Source organism: Electrona antarctica (assembly GCF_951216825.1).
Source record: "Electrona antarctica genome assembly, chromosome: 21".
NCBI classification, from domain to species: domain Eukaryota; kingdom Metazoa; phylum Chordata; class Actinopteri; order Myctophiformes; family Myctophidae; genus Electrona; species Electrona antarctica.
This window is the reverse complement of record NC_136802.1, coordinates 27227975-27249113: the sequence shown is the minus strand read 5'-3', so window position 1 is coordinate 27249113 and position 21139 is coordinate 27227975. Positions and strand designations below refer to the sequence as shown.

The window sequence follows — 21139 nt, the reverse complement described above, 5'->3', positions numbered from 1 at the left end:
AGTGAAAGCTCACAAGGCGTTGTAGATATGGCATTTTCTTCTTTTTTTTTTTTTTTACATAAAAGTTCATTAATCATCAATCGAGGCAAAGGTTTTTAATAATAGTGATATTGATTTAGTCATATGGCCCAGCCCTAGTTCTTGGGGTGGAGGAGGAAGAGGAGGGGTGGAGGAGGAGAGGTGGGGGTGGGGGGGGGATCTGGAACTGCAGAAGCATCCTTTGATAATAAAGAAAAACTACTACACAACAACCTTTGATCAAAAGTGCTGACATACCTTCAGAGTGTGCGAGAAGGAACGATAGGAGGTCAAAACCTTTACCACTTACCACAGTCTCAGACGTAAAGCCAAAACATTGTTGGTTTTACCGTGTCAAACACTCATCCTTGAAGGTAGTTATTTAGTTTAAGCTATGTAGGCCAGATGCGCGCACACACACGCACACAGAGACACACACATACAGACACACACACGCACACACACACACACACACTAGATAGATGAGGTAGGTAGTGGAGTTGACGGCAAAATAATAAAATACAGCTCTACGATACTTGGGGAACTAAACACCGGCATGTATAGAGGATGGGAGAAAAACACGGGGAGGAGGAAATAGCCGATCTACAAGCTCAAAACGCGTCGCAGCGCGACGCGTTTTGAGCTTGTAGATCGGCTATTTACACACAGGAGCAAATGACACAGTGGACGGACTAAAGCAAAACCAAGTGGCTGATGGATAGATAGATACACAGCATTACGGTGGAAGCGCTCAGGCGGTGTCCGTTGTGGTGGTGGTGGTGGTGGGCGGACAGGGCTGCGCATTTCCACTAATGCTGGAGCAGGAATCCTTCAATGTCACTCTGCCTTCAAATGGTGGCTCTTTCCCCCCCCCCCAACCGCATCGTGTCATTAAGGTAATTTTGCCATTTCTGAACGGCTTACTTAACCCATTCTGGGCGGGAATCCCCTTTTGGTGTTTCAAGCATTATTTTATACTTTAGCTATTGAAAAAATAGCTAGATCTACAAGCTTGTAGCGTGGCACCGAGTGCCGCGCTACGAGCTTGTAGGTCTGCTATTTTTATTTTATTTTTTTATCGTGAAAATGTGACGCAAATCTTTGAATATATATTCTTTCAGAGCGAAGAGCGAACGTTTTTTTTACTCAAATCGTTGCTTCTGGGGGGGGGGGGTCTCCCTGGAACAACATATTTTCAGATGGGGGTCGGCGGCCAATTACATACATTTTTGGGGGTCCATGACATGAAAATGTTTGAGAACCACTCACATAGAAACATGAGTTTTTCAGAAAAACTGTCAGGATTTAGAAGACATTTTGTAGAATCGTTCCCAGGTCTAAATGGGTTAAAGAGGGATGCGTGTGTAGTTGTAATGCACATGTTAACCACAGGAGGCACCGAGGAGGGTTCAGCCGGCTATGGAGAGCGTTCACGTTCAATGTTCTCTTACACTGCTATAGGAGCTTACTGTGTCTGTCCTTTCCACCAACATTATTATGCTTTTTAAAGGACCACTTCACCACTTTTCAACCTATCTTCATATAATAGGTCCTCACTAATAATCATGATAAAATGGCCTGATTTTTTTCTACTCAGTCTGTGTCTCATAGGAGGGCTGTGGGCAGTTTAGAAACCGTCTTCCAGTGACATCATTATTAGGCAGATTTTTTTTTTTAAACAATATTTTTTTACAAAAATGTTTAGATTTTCATTATTGTGAGAATGATGGCTTCCATTTTCGTATTGCAACTAGTAAGCCTGCAGTTTCTATTAGCTTGTATTCCCCATCGATGATGTCACTGGAAGACGGTTTCTGAACTGCCCACAGCCCTCCTATGAGACACAGAATGAGTATAAAAAAAATTGCGCCATTTTTTCATGATTATTAGTGAGGACCTACTATATGAAGATAGGTTGAAAAGTGGTGAAGAGGTCCTTTAAACACCTTATCTATATATGTACTATACCATGGATGGACATTGTGACAACGTAGTAGTAGTCCCGGTCAACACTTAAATCACCGAAATCTAAATCAATACTAGTGATATGTAACCATAATAACAACGGTAATAAACAAACCACGGCAGCAGTTTGTTGGACTAGACAGCGGTTGCCAGGACAACGCAGCACTTTTTCTTTTTTTTCTTTTTACTGCTCTAACAACACTGGTGATATGTAACCATAACAACAGTTAATAAACAAACTGTTGTAGCAGAGGTTTGCTGGACTTAAAAACGGTGGTTACCAAGACAACTAAGCCTTCGTCTGCCGTTTTTAAATCATCATCATCATATTTCACCCTTAATCCATTTTGGGCGGGAACCCCTTTTGGTGTTTTAAACATTATGTTATAATTTAGCTATTGAAAAATAGCAGATCTACAAGCTCATAGCGCGCGCGCTACGAGCTTGTAGGTCTGCTATTTTTGAAAAATCGTGAAAATATTTATTTCAGAAAACTGGAGGATTTAGAAGATCTTTTTTAAATTTTGAGGTCAGGCCTAAATGAGTTAACATTTCTGCTATCAATATCTAGTCCAATAAACTAACTTAGCATGCAGTATAGGATGGCCAAAAGCATCCAATGGTTCTCTTGTTCACATGTCAATTTAATCAGCTCTCTGTGCAAGAGAATATCCTATTGCTCAAACGTGGACTGAACCCTCCATACTATAGCCATGTGGATGATAACACTGTGTTGAGTGGTGTTCACAGTCTAAAAGAAGCAGCGATAAACGTCTTTTTCAGTTAACTAGGAGGTATGCGGGGCCTACACTTATGATCTGATCTAAGAGATGGTTGTGTTGAGAGCCTATATCAGAAGAGTGTCATGATGGATTTCTGCTATATTTCTTTGTTTTTGTAAATGACAAGGTAGATAATAACTATCCCCTTTCATTCACAATTCTTTTTTTTTTGTATGTCAATTCCAATTCATCCTTTTAATCAAAGTCAGTCCCTTGTCTCACCAGACAAGAGCACTGCAAAGAATTTATTTCTAAAAATAACCTTAAAAAGAAACAAATGAATAAATACTACGACTACACTTCAAACGTATAAGACAATAAAACAAAAATATGCCCATTGCTGTTTTAGGAACTAAAAGAGTTCCAGCTAAATTTGATGTGTTGCCAAGAACGTTCTGGATTGATCCAGAATGCTTATATCCAACGTCCTGATAGCGGCAGCGGGGCTGTCAGATCTACTGGAGTGTTTGGAATGTAACATGAGGAGGATGAATTCTATTACTGGAATCACAATATGAACACTCTGGACAGAATACTTGCACAACCGATTATACCTGCAGTTTCTAGTGGGGAGAAACAGAAGAAGAAGAAGAAGAAGAAGAAGATGAAGGAGAAGAAAATAAAACAGTATTTGAGATTTGAGTCGGAAACCAAAAAAACAAAACAAAGGGTTGGATCGCAGAGAGAAACAGGGATGGGTAGATGGGAAGAGAGAGGGAGACACATGAGAGAAGACAAGGTTTGGATGCATTGGACATCGTTGGGGAGGGAGGGCGTAGACTGCATGAAACAGACCCGGCTGATATCTTTTAAATCACTAATCCAGGGTAAATGCTACATCATTTTACACCCTCCCTCCACCTCAATTTCTCAGCTTTACAAGATTACACAAAATTCCAAGTAAAAGTGTGTATATACTCTAAGGCATTGTATTTCTTACTAATATTTATAGAAGTTACCCGTGGCAATATACTAACATGAGTGAAATACTTTCTCTTATGGTTGAAGGAGGTATCTACTGAGCCTCGTCTGAAAGCTAGGTTTACATTTTGCTATAATGTGGCCTGGAGACTTTACCATGCTCTTTAAGAGGAAGTGGCAAGTGAAACTGCAAAATGTAAATAGGCCTACAAGAAGGAGATGCATCTGTCCCACCTGAACACTGAGATAGCAGTGTATTCAAAATGGCGCTGGGTGGGGACTACTGAAGGGCCCTGTGTGTGTGTGTTATATTTTAGGGGCAACAGATGGTAAGCGGGCGTGCTGTGAGGGGTCTTACCATTCTGGAGCTTTTCCTTGCCGCCAGACAGGACTCCACTGGGCAGCATGCCTGTCGGGGTGAGGCCCTTCAATGTCAGGACACTCTCACTCTCCTCTCTGAAAGACAGACAGACAGACAGACAGACAGACAGACAGACAGACAGACAGACAGACAGACAGACGCACACACACACACACACACACACACAGTCCACGAGCAGTGTCGAGGTGAATAGGTTGGTCATTAACGGGCAAATACCCGAAACAACTTGGAATGCGCTCGCACATGAAAAGTGCCGCGGGTGGATGTCGTGAAGCTGAAAAGTCTTCGGTGCGTGTCTGTCTATACCTGAGCACAGAGAAGACCCTGGCCATCTTTCCAATGGCACGGATCTTGTTTCGAATGACCTCCTTGCGGGCAGAGGCGGTGGCACCTAGACGGGGGGGCCAGAGAGCACAGGGTCAGAGAGCATGTAAAGCACACAGTGACGAGGAGGCATGTTACAAATGGGTCAAGTTGAGACTTTAAGCGAATTAAGATTGTGTAAAGATGACGTCGGATTTGTGGACTTTGTTGAAATCAGACATTTGCTGAAATTGGTGTAATGTACAATATCCCAAAACAAAATCAGACCATGTAAAAAAAAAAAAAAAACACACACACACACACACACACAATGCAGTTGTTAAAGCTCCAGGTCAGAGAGTCCAGGCGAAACAATGTTTTGTATCCAACCACGCAGTGTTAATTTCGTAGACTAAAATTATGACAAAAATATTCTTCGACTACCTTTTTCCACTGACTAAGACTAAATAAAAACCAAATAAAAACTAAGCTCCGAGGACAAAAACTACGCTGAAATATATTAACAATTTCGTCAGCAAATACAAACTACGCAAAAGTGTAGTGACACCATCAGAGGCCTAAAATCTAAAACTAAAATCTCATGATATTTAGTCAACTATCATGATATTTAGTCAACTAAAACTAGACTAAAATTGTATGTTTATACAACTACAAGAAAATCAAAATATGTCAAAATTAACACTGCAACCACTCAATCACAGCAACGCCAGAATAGTGCTCAGCATTCAGTGCATTCATGCTGCCCGTTTGGGTGTCCAAACCACTTTTTAGTCCAATTTTGCTTCCAGTATAGGATAGGATCATGTGAGGTAATCTGTGAAATCTGTACGGTGACTGCACACTTGTTGTCTACATGTTCGGATGAGAACACTCTTAAATCTGGTTGATGAGGTTTTTCCTAATGGAGAGACTCTAACAGGACTTTTATTTTTTTCCCCCCCAGATTGGAAAAGAAGACTTAGTGGAACCTGTTATAGCATAATAGCTAGCTACTCATGGGCCCCGGGAGAATACGCTCGGGAAATGACAGCATGTTGAATGTGAGAGATGGAAATGGAGAGAGTGCTTGGTGATAAGTTGGGGGTGGGGGGGGGGGGACACCTCGACACATGTCCAGCGCCGAGAATCGAACCAGGAAACCTACTGCTTCACAGGCCGCGGGCAGCTCTCTGCCCGTTCAGCTGGGATCACCCATTCAATTCAAATTGATTCAAAACACAGATTTGCATTTTGTTTCAACATTAAAAAAAACCCTCCAATTCAAGCCATGATATTGCCTTGAAGTGTGCTTTAAGGAAGACGCCAGCTTACATCAAGAACAAAGAAAGCTTTCACTAGCTAGTATAATAAAGCCTTATTCGTTTTGGCTTTTTTATTAATTAAATGAACAAAAAGACAAATGTATGAATTCCATTCCGAGGTACGGATTTTAGTCAAGTCATAGTACAACTGAATGGACTCAGAGAGCATGACATCATCGCATCAAACAGCAACTTCCTGCCGGGAAACGTCTAATTGGTTCCTCCAGCGCCACCTCTATTGATCTCTTCTTCTTCTTCTAACCCATTTAGGGCCTGAGGCCTATTCTAAAAAGGCCTTCGAAATCCTGACCTAAGTTTTCTGGAAAACTTCAAATATTTATATAGCAGCATCACATTTTTTGATTTTTTTTAATACTGTACAGAACCCAAAAATGGGTTCCCGGCCTGAAGGGGTAAAACACCAAAAGGGGGTTCCTGCCCAGAATGGGTAGAAGTAAATAACACAGTCTAAATTAGTACACGCGTTAGAAGAAGGGGTTTTTAATTAAGAAGTGGAGTTAGTCTAGAGCTAAAGTGCAGAGTGCAAGCACGGCAACACACGGTCTAGTTGCTGCACACACTTCCATAGAGCCTGGTGTTACGTAGTACCTTTCTTGGGGGCATATATTAGCTGGCCTTCTTATGACACACCCCCAGAAGAGAAGAGAAAAGATAGAGTGATCAGTGGATGGCTGTGGAATGGGACAGGGGAGGCACAGTGCATGAGCGCACACACACACACACACACACACACAGGGAAAGAAGAGGTAGATGGCTGTGGAATGGGACAGGGGAGGCACAGCGCACGCACACACACACACACGGGGAAGAAAAGGTAGATGGCTGTGGAATGGGACAGGGGAGGCACAGCGCACGCACACACACACGGGGAAAGAAGAGGTAGAGGGCTGTGGAATGGGACAGGGGAGGCACAGCGCACGCACACACACACACAGGGAAAGAAGAGGTAGAGGGCTGTGGAATGGGACAGGGGAGGCACACACACACACACACACACACACACACACACACACACACACACACACACACACACACACACACACACACACACACACACACACACACACACACACACACACACACACACACACACACACACACACACACACACACACACACACACACACACACACACACACACACACACACACACACACACACACACACACACACGGGGAAAGAAGAGGTAGAGGCGCAAAAGCAACAACAACAGAGGAAGTGTAAAACAGAAAAAGGGCAATGCCTGAAGGAGACTAAACTCTGGAAAACATAGTAAAGAAAGGAAGGGGGGAAAAAATGACGTTAGATGCGACAACCAAGGTAGTGACAACATCACAGCATGTGAGAGAAATGAAGAGACTGAGAGAGAGAGAGAGAGAGAGAGAGAGAGAGAGAGAGAGAGAGAGAGAGAGAGAGAGAGAGAGAGAGAGAGAGAGAGATAGAGAGATAGAGATAGCGATAGATAGAGATAGACTGAAAGAGAGATAGATAGATAGATAGATAGATAGATAGATAGATAGATAGATAGATCCATAGATAGATAGATAGATAGATAGATAGATAGATAATAAATAAATAGTCGTGATGAAAAGAAAAACAATGTATAATCAAACGGAGGCAGTGAAAGGGGGAGTGAGTGAGTGAGTGAGTGGATAAATGAGTGAATGATGGAGTGGCTGTTTGGGTTCAGCTGGTCTAACTGTGGGACAACAAGTCCGCCTCATGTTCCAAACTGCCAACGCTCCCGCCCCCCCCCCCACCCCCACCCCCACCCCCAACACCCCCCCGGCAACCAAACAGGAAATTATCTCACCGGTCCTTCCGCTCGGTCTTTGAGCTTTCTGACGCACACAACTGTGGCTTTGTAAACAATTTCAGAGGGTGCTGGGGTGGGGGGGGGGGGGGGGGTCTCAGGCACTATCTAGGACAAAACCACCGCTGACAACAACAATAGTAAAATTAATGCTGAATGACACGGGCGGGGTTGCGGGTAGAATTGTCGATTGTCTTGTCCTTGTCCCTCCCCTTATGAGTCAAGTTGTGAAACTTTAAAAAAAAAAAAAGAAGAAAATAAATTTCTGCTTCTATACTTACAGGACAAAGTAGCCTAAATGATGTCCGACTTTTCTGACTCCCAGACACGTTACATAGCCTACTGTATGTATGTGGTTGTGACTACCAGACACGTTACATAGCCTACTGTATGTATGTGGCTGTGACTACCAGACACGTTACATAGCCTACTGTATGTATGTGGCTGTGTGTGTTGTGTGATATATGTAATATGCACACGCAAAAACATTCTGACAGAATACGTGAGCGTGAAAAATACATCAGGCTCTGAGCTTTCATTGGCAAGGCACGCCCTCTAGTGGACATGGTGACCAGGTGCAGTGAGAACGGTTGGCCATGGCCTGCAGTATCAGCAGCACCACCAGTGACTGTAGACTTTTTCCCCCCACTTGGGCCTGTCCTGATTCCACACGCTTACCATCCATCTCCTCCTCAGTCGTCAGCTCATCGTTGGAACAGATGCTCAGCACGTTCACCAGCATCTCAGTGACTGTAGAGCAGAGCAAAACGGAGACAATTGTATGAGCAATGCATTTGTAACGATGGAATGCCGAACCAACAAAAAAGCGGATTTCACACATGAAAGTTCTAATTAGTGTGGTAGTTATTGTCACACTTTATTATTATCTTTCTGGAGTAACTTCCGCAGTGATTGGCCGAGCTTTGCATAACGTTTGTAGTAGCTAAAAATTAAAGAGCGACTAAAATACACTCTTTTTTGTCCGATTAGTCTGATTAAGTACTACCTGTATTGGTTGTACAATGGTTGTACAATGGTGGTGCACAAATTATTCATTCATCGGAATCAAGGCCAAATCAAAGTTTGAAATGAGGCCTGTATGTAATAATACATGGTAGATAGAAAACACATAATAGGCCTACTGCACAGAGCAGGTGTAGGGTTTAACCTCCATAGAAATGCCTCCAGTGTAAGATTTCTCGAACCTCCCAACTTGTGAAGTTGTGGGTGTAGGAACGCAGAACTCCGTCTGTTCACTCGACACAGAGGAACTGAGGGGGGCGATGTGCCATGTAACACTAGCCTGACGGACTGCAGTTCATTAGAATCATGACAACCTTAACCTCACCCCAATGCTGTGGAGAGAGGCGGTGGCTTTACGTGACACCGCTACTCTGCTAGGAATGGCCGTGCGTGCGCGCGTGTGTGTGCATGTGTGCGTGTGTGCCAAGTCTAAAAACAGGCCAAGCAGTGTGTGTGCGTGTGTGTGATTAATTAAAACAGATAACAAGGGACCTGCACCGAGGAGTGGTAGATGTCAGCGAGACGCTGAAGATCACATTACAGTGACATGGCAGAAACGTGGAGGGAATAATGAGAGCAGAGAGGGACATTCATGCTAGAGGCCGTTCCATCCAAATGACCAAAACATATAAAACAATCACTTTTATACATACAAAATATATATATACACATTATTTTATTTTGTTTTTAATGTTTTGTTTTTTTGCGGCTTTCGCCTTTATTTTATATTTTTTATAGAGGGACAGACAGTAGGCTGACAGGAAATGGGGGAGTGACACGCAGTAAAGGCCGTCGGGATCGGGAGTCGAACCCGCGGCACACTGCCAGACTCGGACTACCGGCCAAGGTGCCTGGACTGCGGAGCCAAAGGCCCAGGCCTTTATTTCGTTTTTTAAATACAGAAGCGAGAATGGTGAAAATAAATGTTGTACATGTGCAAATAAACTAAACTAAACAAGCACAGAATGACATCAGATTATGTCATCTGACAATCCTGTCTTTGGTCCTGGGTTGAAATAATTACACGACAGACCGGGTACTAAGTTGTATATCTTAGAATTAGATGTATCAAACGATGGAACTTAATGAAAACCAACTGATACATGTTTTTTCCGTAAACACGTGTCCCATATTCCACAGAGGCATAATACTGACTGATGAGTCAGAGTTGAGTTGAAACCATCTAAGCCTCTATAAGCGTGTGTGTGTGTGTGTGTGTGTGTGTGTGTGTGTGTGTGTGTGTGTGTGTGTGTGTGTGTGTGTGTGTGTGTGTGTGTGCGTGCGCGCGCGAATGATGCGTGTGTACGCACATGGTTAAGCGTATCTTCACCCTACATCACTAGTCTGTATGTCTGCAAACAAGTGCATTTTCCCCGTCACTCATCAGCAGACCGCATGTTACGCAACTCCAAATGGATTAGGGATGACATTTAAGTGCATATATAATGTATTTGCAGACAGACATGGTCAGACATGTCAGCTGCCTGTCGGTTAAGACGGTTACCTTTGTGTCAATACTGGCTGTTCAAAACGCACGCTCTCATTACAATGTCATACTCAAAACTTTACTCATATTCGCTGTTGTCACTTCACTTGACTGATTGTCTTTGTTGTTTTTTTCTTTCTTTTTTTGATGTAATCATGTATGGTTGGTGGCAGCATCAATTAGATGTTTTTTTTAATGATAGGGGCAGGTATAAATAAGATTTATCTTCTTCCTGCTCCTTTTCTTTTCTGTATGGAATATGTAAAAATAATAATAAGTACAAAGTAAAAATTAATATGATCATGTAAAACCATAACTGAAATGAAATAAATAAATATGAAATTAAATGAAATGAAATTATCCCTACTATATGTGCATGCATATGCATGTATAGGGCTGCAACTATCCATTATTTTCTTAGTGATTATTATTATTATTTTTTTTTTTTATTTTTTTTTTTATAATGGCCAAAATCGATTAGCCCGATTAAACCCCATTTTATACTTCGTCATACGATATGTCGCAAATAAAAGACAGAAAATAAGCGATTTGAGATTTGAAAAAATGGACTATACACTACTTCTATAGGCAGCAATGTGTGCATGTCTATCTCTGTGTCTGAGCACGGAAATGTCTGCATGTCTGAGCACGGAAATACAGTTATTTCACCACCAAGTGTCACTGTTGTGAAACCTAACACACACACACACGCGCACGCGCGCGCACACACACACACGCGCGCGCACGCACACACACACACGCGCGCGCACGCACACGCACGAGTACAGTACAAGTACGGTACCACTCTTTTTGAGTGGTGCAACCACTCCCTTACGGAGCTATGTGTGTGGCTGGGTGGGTGCCTGGGTATGAGCACGAAAATAGCATGGTTGTTTTTCACCACCTGTGCGCAACCTAACACACACACAAACACACACACACACACACACACACACACACACACACACACACATATTAACTGTATATATGATGATTTCAGGTGTGCCAGTACAGTACAGTGACAGTACAGTACAGTAGAGCATGGGTTTTCAACAGGTGGTCCATGGACCACTGGTGGTCCGTGAAGGTGTTGCATGTGGTCCATGACCATGCATTTAGTAATGTAGGAAAGTGAAGATTCGTATTTGAATGTATTGTATTGACCACAAGTTGAGAAACAATGCAGTAAATGATCTGTTGACAAATTATGACGCGTCGATGTTGTCAGTTACTGGGAAGTCGGATGTCAAGAACTTCCACAGAAAAGTGAGTTAGAATCTCAAGGGAAAGCGTACCGGATTGCCTGGTTGAGTCACCATTACAAGGAAATGTGCCCATAATCAATCGCAAGTGTCTGCTTACTCATAGAATAAGTTACAATGAACAGCAACATGCGTTTAATATGGAAGGTTAATTTCTTTCCCCCACACCACGACCATATCCACCCTCTCAACACAACACTGGTCCCCAGGTTAATTCTCAGTCAGGGTTGTGGTCCCCAGGTTGATTCTCAGTCAGGGTGGTGGTCCCTGGTTCATAATCAGTTGAAAACCCCTGCAGTACAGGGACCCCCCCCGGGGAACCCCCACACGGAGTTGCACCACCCACTTCACATTGAAGTGTGAATTTTTCTTTTATGCATGTCAGTGTCGCTCACCTTTCTCTCCGACGAAGGGCAGGGACCATGTGAACACGTCCATGAAGTTGGGCAGCCAGTAAGGGTGGGGCGAGCAGTTGAACTGTCGTATGTTCATCACGTTGTTCTCGTACTTCAGTACTGCCGCTGTTTGGACACACACACACGGACACGGACACACACACACACGGACACACACACACACACACGGATACACACACACACACACACACACACACACGGAGAACAACACGTAAGTTGGTGGTGAAATTCCGGCACATCTTTTCTTAGTTTGAGTGCGGCAAACAAAAAAAGGCTGTTTGCTCAAACTCGCTGACATCACAGACAGAACATAAATACACACCATCTGTTTTAAATGAGCGACCACAAAGTAGAGGTGTGATCCAGTGGTTAGAACCATTCGCTGCACCAAACCAACGCTCCAGTGACCGTGTATTACTCACACGTATAATTGACATTACTACACGAATGAACTTAGAACTTAATGTGAAATTGTATTTCTGGTTATTATGTTGATAAGCTAGACTGTATAGTCACACACATGTAAGCCAGGACTGTGAAATTACAATATCATCATCATAAAAAACATCCTTGCCATTTGCTAATGAGGCTGCATTAAGCAAAAAAACAAACAAACAATTACAAGAAAGTGTTTGATAATTTATGCATTTTCAGACATTTCACTTTTGTTCTAATACACAAATAATGTATGCTAATGACCCCAATTCCCTAAACAAAAACTAAACACTGAGAATTTTTAAAAAGCCAGCATTTGAGGGCTTGTACACTGCTAGATGGAGCAAGACGGTACATCCTCAAAGACAAAAAGGTTTAAAAGTTAAATGTGCACAGGGATGTTGCTCTGCTCCAAGCACACAATACAGTGGTGTTCTAACATTTCCGTGTGAAGTACCCCCAAATTGAAACGACTTTGTGGCGTGCCAAGCGATTATTAGTCAATATTTGTCAACATTTTTCGTACATTTCCGATCTACAAGCTTACAACGCGTCAATTAGCCAAAATAATTAATACAAAGTTGTGACAGGGACCGCTTCAAGGACCTCCGGGGATCTTCAGACCCCCAATTTGAGAGACTCAGAGTGACACTGGCGTAGGGTCCATTGGGCCACCCGGGCCGTGGCCCAGTCAGTGTAGAGCTGGCCCAGTCTGACTTCGAAAAGAGGGAGGCGGAAAAAACAAGAAAAACTTTGGCAGCCCTTCACCCCCTGTGCATGCAAATTTCTGTTAGTAGCAAACCACAGCATGCAAGCCTTTGTTTTAAATGGTCCCCCATTAGCAATTCAGCAAAACCGTGCTTACCTATCGCGGCCGGCCTGCCCCCACCCCGCTCGCGATGCTAGGGTCAAAATGTTCCCCAGGTGGAAGGAGATCATCGCACAGTTTTTAAAATACATGCATGCGCATACTTGTAGGTCAATAAAACAAAAGGTAGCTGGAAAAATGTTCCTACACAAGGGAAATCGTCAGTGTTCACTGTTCATTTATCCGAGTGTCAAAATGCGGCCAATACACAGCCCCGAAACATTCTCCATGGTGTATTCATTAAATAAAACTGCATTTTACAACACACATTCTGTGGAAACCAATCTTGGGGTTTTAGCAAGGTTACATACAAACTATGTATATGTCGACAATGAACAGCCAGGTTAGGTGGATGAGCATTCCTCCAGTTCTTGGGTTTGTACTAGGGCATTCCCTTCTAGTCATTTTTACTAGTTGACTAGTTGCCTAGTTTACTAGTCGACTAGTTGTTTAACTACCTATTATGTAAAAAATAAAATAAATATTTATTTCTTTTTGGAAATAAATATTTGTACATTGAAAAACTAGTACCAACAAGGTCGACTAGTGGACTAGTAAACTAGTCGACTAGTTGCTTAATGCCCTAGTTTGTACAACATGTCCTTCACGTACAGGACCCTCCATGGACTATATTGACATACAAAACCCACCTCCCCCAAATCCTGACCTAGGTCTCATGCCAATAACCTTGGCCATGACTGAGGCAACAGCGCAAATTTAGGCACCGGGGACAGCCCAGCACCACCCGTACATAAATATATCCCACAGAGCGTACTGTATATAGACACCCCCGCCCCACCCCACCCCACCCTCCCCAACACAAACACGCAACGCCCACATACACGAGGCCCGGTCACAGTGGCTAGAGATCTGGACGGGGGGAAAGCGGACACCGTTGGCTGGGTCACCACGGGGGACTTTCCTGCCTCCCCGTCTCCCGTCCAGAGTTCAGAATAGCAAGTCATCAAACCCGGCATGCCAAGCAGCCAGCTGGCTGCTGCCTGCCTTCCAGGCAGCTCAACGCACCCTGTGGGTGGGGGTGTTTCTGTGAGTGTGCATGCGTGCGTGACTGTATGCACACAGTCGGGCAGAAAACCTCATATGTGCCCAAACAAACGGTTATAAAACCGTTCGTGAAAATGAAAAGAAGAACCCGTGAATATTTCGAAAGGGGGCGAAAATAGCCGTTCTACAAGCTCACAACGAGAGACTGTTGTGACTCGTTGTGAGCTTGTAAATCAGCTACCACTTGTGCTGCTTCTCATGTACGACGAATTAGGGCATTCATTTACAAAGTTGAAATAGATGCACGCTGTCTGCCCGACAGCGAGGATATACTGTACAGTGCACAGTAAGCATCCTGAGTGCTCAGTTAACTGTGTGTGTGTGTGTGTGTGTGTGTGTGTGTGTGTGTGTGTGTGTGTGTGTGTGTGCATGCCGTGGGTGATGAAATGAGCATGGCTAAGCATTAGATTCTGTGTGGAGCACAGTGTGGCCCTTTTCTTTTTGTACATTAAATGCGCAAACGCACAATCTATAGACCGGAAATACCCCTACAGGGAAACCAGACGACCCACTGAATTATTCACACAGCATTTGGTATTATCAATATCAGCAGAAAAGACAATGCTAGTAGAAGGCACTGCATTAGTCCGATTGTTCTCAGACCAAGGGCTGTGTGTGTGTGTGTGTGTGTGTGTGTGTGTGTGTGTGTGTGCACGCGCGCGCACACATCTATAACAAAGAGAGAGAGTGAGTCCCTACAAGAGTTTGACAGTGCGTATAAAAGCGCACACGTGGGCAGTCATTGCATAAACATCACACATTGCATAAACACCATTGAGGCACTTGATCAAATGCAGCTCCGGGAGCCTAGAGCAGAAAGGCGTGGGGGGGGGGGTCAGTTCCCCTGTCGATGCTCTCTCTCCCTTTAAAGGAGCAGAACCGCAGACGAGACGCGTCACCTGCACTAAACAAACACATCCGTCTCCAAGCTTTTACAAGGACGGGCTTGACCAGAAAAGTGACATGGGATTTTGAGGGGCGCTAGCCCCTCTTATATTCAGCTATTAGTGTAGATTTTCGTCTAACACAAACATTAAATTCCCATTGACAATGAATGGAGAATTTACGTCATAATACTGTATGTGTCTGAGCAAATCCACATGTTGCGTCATAATGGATGTACGATGATAAGAGCGCCCCTCACTTCACACGGGTGTGATTTATGTACTCACGTTTGTATTGCTTGCTATACTAACGAGGACATTGACTTTTTAGGATGGTGATTTTACGAATGCCTCGCTTTTTTTGCCATTTTACAACCCTAATGCCCAAGGCGAAAATAGCCACTCGCAAGCTTGAATATCTGCTATTTATTTTCGGTAGGCCACGACTCTTAAATGACTCCAACTTGAATCTTTTCCTAATTATTTCCCTAATTTCAAAATTGTAATCATCAAACAACCATTAAATGGTTGAACTCTATTTTTCTGAAGAAAATTGGGTTCACAATGTGATTCCCACCACACACACACAGTCACACAAACAGTCACACACACACCTTTGAAGAGTGAACAAAGGGTGGCTACAGAACCACTAGATGTCTCTGTTGTCCTGACAGAGACGTGAGGGGGAAGGGCAGTGGCTGAGCCTGCCTGCTGCCATGGTAAACGTGTACGTGTCTGATGGGCAACGCCTGCCCATTCATTATTCATGAGAGAGTGCCTCGACAACGCTCGGTATGCCCACAGTAAACGCCTCACCTGGAGAGCACGGGGAGATTCCCCTCCATGATGTACAGTATATCCCAACCTGTCTGTCTCGCTCTCTCTCTCTCCCCCTCTCTCTAGCAATTAAGTCTCAGTCTTTACATCTGTCTGTTTGTCTCTCTCAGTCTCATTGCCTTTCTTCACCTCCCTCTCCCCTTCAAGCTCTCCGATATCAAGCTCCAGCAGGCTTAATATTCCACACATGCCGTCGTTCTTTTTTCCCCCTCTTTCTTCTTCCCAAGTCCATTATGTTGAGCTGTATCTGAGAGAGCAGAGATATGTGCCATTCCAAGGGAAATAAATTAATGCTCAAGTGACGGGAGAGACTAGTGAGGCAACATTGTGGGTAACTGTGAAAGTTGGAGCTCACCTCAACAGTATTTTTTTTTTAATGATGCACTGTGGTTTTGAAAGACTACACTGGTGGATGTCAACTTCAATTGTCAGCATTTTGGACAGAAAACCCATTCCATGTGACGTTAAGACACGTTATGAACGCTACAGAAGAGAATACAGAATACTACGGTTCAAACATAGCCGCTACGTGAATGCATTCTTCACAGAGTGCGCATCAAGCTGTTGGCATGGCCACGCTTAGCAGATATATAGCCGGTTAGCGATGCCGACCGCGGTTCATGTACTCGTTTTGCCACTCACGCGAGCCCATAGACTTTGTCACTCATCGTCAATAGAAGTCTATGTAAAGAAGAGCCGCCATTGGACCGGCCCCATGAAGTGAACGGAGATGTCGTAAACTCTCCTTCAATGGCTCTGGCCCCGCCATTCCCACAATCGCAATCACGGGCTAGTTCTGGGGAGATGGTGTCCGACGAGGGAAAGGTTTCCGTCACAGTTTGGATGGAAAAGGAAGAGGGTCTGTTTTGTGTCTTGGCTCGGTACCCCCCTGCCCCACCCCCTGCCCCACCCGCCTAATACGCTTTAGGCCTTCTTACCTGACATTTAATCAATGAAGGCCACCAGTGAATGAATGCTGCAGTAGAAAAAGTGCTGCTTTATTTCATAGCTGGATTTATTCCTACGTAAAAGTGACCCAAATGCAAAAGAAACCAGTGATAAAACTGCCGGATGAGGTACAAACAGTTGCCTAAGTAGCCTTGCCGAGCCATGAGGCCCATAGGGCAGGAGCCTATCTCCTGTTTCTGTAGCGTGAGGCAGCTTGATGTACAAGTACACCCCTGGACATGGCGCTAGTATGTCGCAGGGACTTACCCCCAATCCAACCCTTGATGCTGAGTGTCAAGCAGGGAGGCACTGGGTCCCATTTTTAGAGTCTTTGGTATGACCCGGCCAGGGATTGAACCCCGACCTACCAGTCTCAGGGCGGACACTCTAACCACAAGGCCACTGAGCTGAAAGAGTTGCCTGCTCCCCCCCAAACAGAGGCCCACAAAGATGACAAATGTTCATCGACTTAGTTTTTTCACTGACGAAAACTAAATGGGAACTAACTGAAAACTAAGCTATGATGACTAAAACTAAGACTAAATAATACTGACAATTTCGTCAACAAATAACAACTAGACAAAATGTTAGGAAGGGACTAGTGGACAAGAGATAGAAGTATAATTTTACACTTGGTTGCATGCTGAAAATAGCCGATCTACAAGCTCACAACGCGTCGCACGCTGCGACGCGTTGTGTGTCTGGAATTTCTGGAATTGTGTGTCTGGAATTTCATAGATGTGCAAGATCAGCAAGTGTAAAATCAGTCATTACGACGACATCAAGGCCCGCCAAAATACATTTTAGTCGACTAAATCAACTGTAGATTTAGTCGACTGAAATCGTATGACATTTAGTCGACTAAAACTAGACTAAAATGTGACTAAAACTAAATGAAAACTATTCAAGCGACGATGACTAAAACCAAAATCAATATTTGCTGCCAATGTGTATATAATGTATGACAAAGGCACATGACCTAAAATGGAGAAAAAAAGAAAAGCCCAAAAGAAGACCCCAAAGAGTATCTGTGTGGCAGCCAGTGGACAGGCATGTGTGGACTGTGGATTCCAGAGAAGGTCCTTTCCCAGTGGCATGCCATGCGGTGATGAGAAGGTCATCGCTGTTCCTGGCTGACCAACCTGCTATTTCTTCCATCTGCAGAGCCAGAGCCAGTCATGCCTGCAGCCCCATCCCACCCGACCCGACCGACCGCATCACTCATGTACCTGACCTGTCGCCACACGCCCGACCGCAGGTCCCGGGGGCAGGAAACGACAAAAGCGAAGCGGCCCCTGTCAAGTTTGACCCGGGAGTGAACTGTGACAATGAGCTATAAATGCTTGCCTCAACGCTTGGATTTCCCCCCCCCCTCGACACCGACGGGGCACATTCCTTTCATTCACCTCACTTTCCTTTCCTTTCCATCCCATTCCCATTTTCCATTCTGTTTGTTCAAAACGACAGACAGCACAGAGGAAAAATCAAGGGAAATGTTTAATTTGGCTGTGAGATAACCCAACTCTGGCGTGAGATGGATTTACAATTTAACAAACTATTATTTCACTGTCCTGGAGGCAGTAAATAAACAGCATCAACATGGCTTAAAACCTTCTGTTATACACTTTAATTTTCTCAGCAGTCCACGCGATGATGTTCCACTTATTATTTCGCACAGTTCCAACTGGAGGCTGAGCAGCATCATCATCATTTTTCGACGATTTTTCGGTCGAGATCACGGATTTCGCAATGCCACGCCAGACTTTCCGGTCCTTCATTGCCATCCCCAGTTCCTGCTTACTGATGCATGTGTCCCTATATCATCAGGGAACGACAGTTTTCTACCTCTGGTCTGCTTTGAGGCAGGACTCCAGAGAAGAAGGGATGAAGGGCTGAGCAGCAGTAGTACCACAGTCTGTTACTATTGACGAGACCAAAACAGCGTTGTGGAGCCTCGGCACACAGGAGTTCTCTTCTTATTCACGTTCCCTGCCAGGACCAGGACCTGTTGGCCTAGAGCAGGGGTTCTCAACATTTTTTGAAACCAGATATAATCATTAGGGAAGGTGTATGCATGTACTATGTGTACTATATGTAAACTCTTCATTTCCACTTTCCAGCCATTCAGTTTGCTTGGGGCTTTTTTAAATAATTTGGGGACCCCCCAAAATAAATTGGCGACCCCCCGAGGGGTCGCGACCCACGGGTTGAGAACCCCTGGCCTAGAGGTCTTACGGTCACTCTCAAGCTGTGTGTGTGTTATATCGCCTACCTTGCCTTTCGTTGGGAGGAACTGCGACCATTACACTACAAGGACACGGACGTGCAGTTTCGTAAACAAGTCAAGTGACGCAGCGGAAACACGCGCTGTTAATAGATTAGAGACTAAAGAGTCGAGAAAAACTAAAAGCATTACGACTGCCAAGAGGTCCCCCCCACCCCCACCACGACACCTGTCTCCCTTCACAGTCATTTAAACACTTCAAAGTAAAAAACTGCACAATCACGGCTGCCTTGCACACACACGGACACACACGGGGGGTGGGGGTGGGAGGATGGGGCAGAGGGGTTTCGCCAAGCCGATAGTCAGGCCACAACTCCCGAGCTATAGCAGACTGAAAGAGAGACGGACGACGGGCCAGAGCCAAAAGGAGAGAAGGAGGGATGGGGGGGGGGGGGGGGGGGGTTGAGGGGGGTTTGTTTATCTGGCAACCCCCAGAGCTAGGATTGATGGGACCTGCTGATGGGCTCCACATCCCCTCCCCCACACACACCCCATCTTTAGATTTATGTGATCGCTCGATTGACCATCAATCACCAGGCAATACTACCCCCCCCCCCCCCCCCCCCCCCCTCCCTCCTCTCTCCCCAAGCATAGAGTAATTCATTACACTGTCTTTTGGGTTCCACTGCTCAACCCCGCCCACATGACTGATTAGACCAGCATCAGCAGGACTGCGGCGGTCTCGACCAGCCGATCCACAACAGTACAGATCTGGCTTTAGTGTTGTGTGTGTGTGTGTGTGTGTGTGTGCGTATGTGTGTGTGTGGGTGTGTGTGCGTATGTGTGGGTGTGTGTGTGTGCGTGTGTGTGTGTGTGCGTGGGTGTGTGCGTGCCGTGCATGTATGTGAGTGACGTGTGGAGGACTGCATTTCCACGTACACACGTGCCACAAATAAAACCTTGTTTCGATCTTTACGATTCCTTTTTAAAAAGGTTTGATTTAAGTCCAAAGTAAAAGTGCAAAGTAAATATTAACCACATGAACCCCCCATGCCATGATAGATGAACATTCAGCAAAAAACAAAAAAAATCACACCTGTGTGAACTGAGTGGTGCAACTCCCCTCTCCCCCTGCCTCTCTCTCTATCTCTCTCTCTCTCTCTCTGTAATTAGCAGGCAACAGTGCAACACTATCTCTCTCTCTCTCTCTGTTTCTGGCACAACAGCGCCACTTTTGCCACTACTGGTACTCTAAACATAGTCACATAGGTTAGGATGGACATTGCTGTTCCTTGGAGTAAAAAAAAAGGCAAACATTGGGAGGGGATTCCCCGAAACATTCTGCGAAAACAGCAATATGTAGCGTTTAACCGGTTAAGAGAGAAGAAGCACGTCTATGAAATTCCTGCCATATGCTGCCTCCTCCCTGTTGTTCCGGGTCATTCCTACTGCCTGCTCGTCTTTGGAAAAGGACAATTGTGTATTAAAAGATAAAGAAAGAAAGCAGCAATCTTTGTCTCGCAGATTACCACGAGTAATGAAAGGCAGTTTATCTCCTTAAGGCCAGCCTGTTGCTGCCAACATAACCGTGAGCTTACGGAGCTCTGAGTAGGGTAACAAAGGATCACAAGGGGAATTGACTGCCAAAACGGCAAACGCCACGAATCTGACACCAGTTTGTTTGTTCGAGTCGCGTGGAACGTGAGCTCCAGGGTTAGATTAGCTGGCTTGGCAGTGGCGAATGGGAATCCTGGGCAGATAAACAATAACACAAGACAGGCCCAAGCAAATTGCCTTACCGTATCTTGATAATCCTATTGTGTGCCCTAGAAGGAGTGGCTGTACTGTATACTGTTTGTGACTCAACCAACAACACAAGCCTAGTTCTGAGCCAAGGAAAATCCCTGAGCAAATAGCAAAAGAAAACCCACCGTTGCTTTTGATCCCGTCATGCAAACATTAGTGAACCCTGTGTGGCCCGATGGCTTCAATCTACAGTACACCTTGGTGATTCACCAGGGGAGATTCTCAGTTCCGTAAAACCATGCATGCTCGCTTTGCCTTTTCTATTTCCTCCTTATCTGCCTCCTTGGGCACTCCCCTGGTATGCATTAACCCCCCCCCCCCCCCCTCCTCCCCCTTTCTCACTTTCTCTCCCTCCCTC

At 44.8% G+C, this 21139-nt stretch overlaps 1 protein-coding gene across 2 annotated transcripts in view; it reads right to left on the bottom strand.

Moving 5' to 3' along the window:
- The window catches only part of LOC306914210 (protein phosphatase 3 catalytic subunit alpha), a 102128-nt gene that overhangs the window by 7881 nt on the left and 73108 nt on the right, over positions 1–21139 (bottom strand). For both annotated transcript variants that reach the window (XM_079491192.1, XM_079491193.1), the window contains exons 9-12: positions 11694–11819; positions 8206–8277; positions 4375–4459; positions 4045–4142 (exon numbers count right to left, since the gene is read on the bottom strand). In XM_079491192.1, the coding sequence (XP_079347318.1) occupies positions 4045–4142; positions 4375–4459; positions 8206–8277; positions 11694–11819 (381 nt within the window). The remainder of the gene's footprint in view (positions 1–4044; positions 4143–4374; positions 4460–8205; positions 8278–11693; positions 11820–21139) is intronic.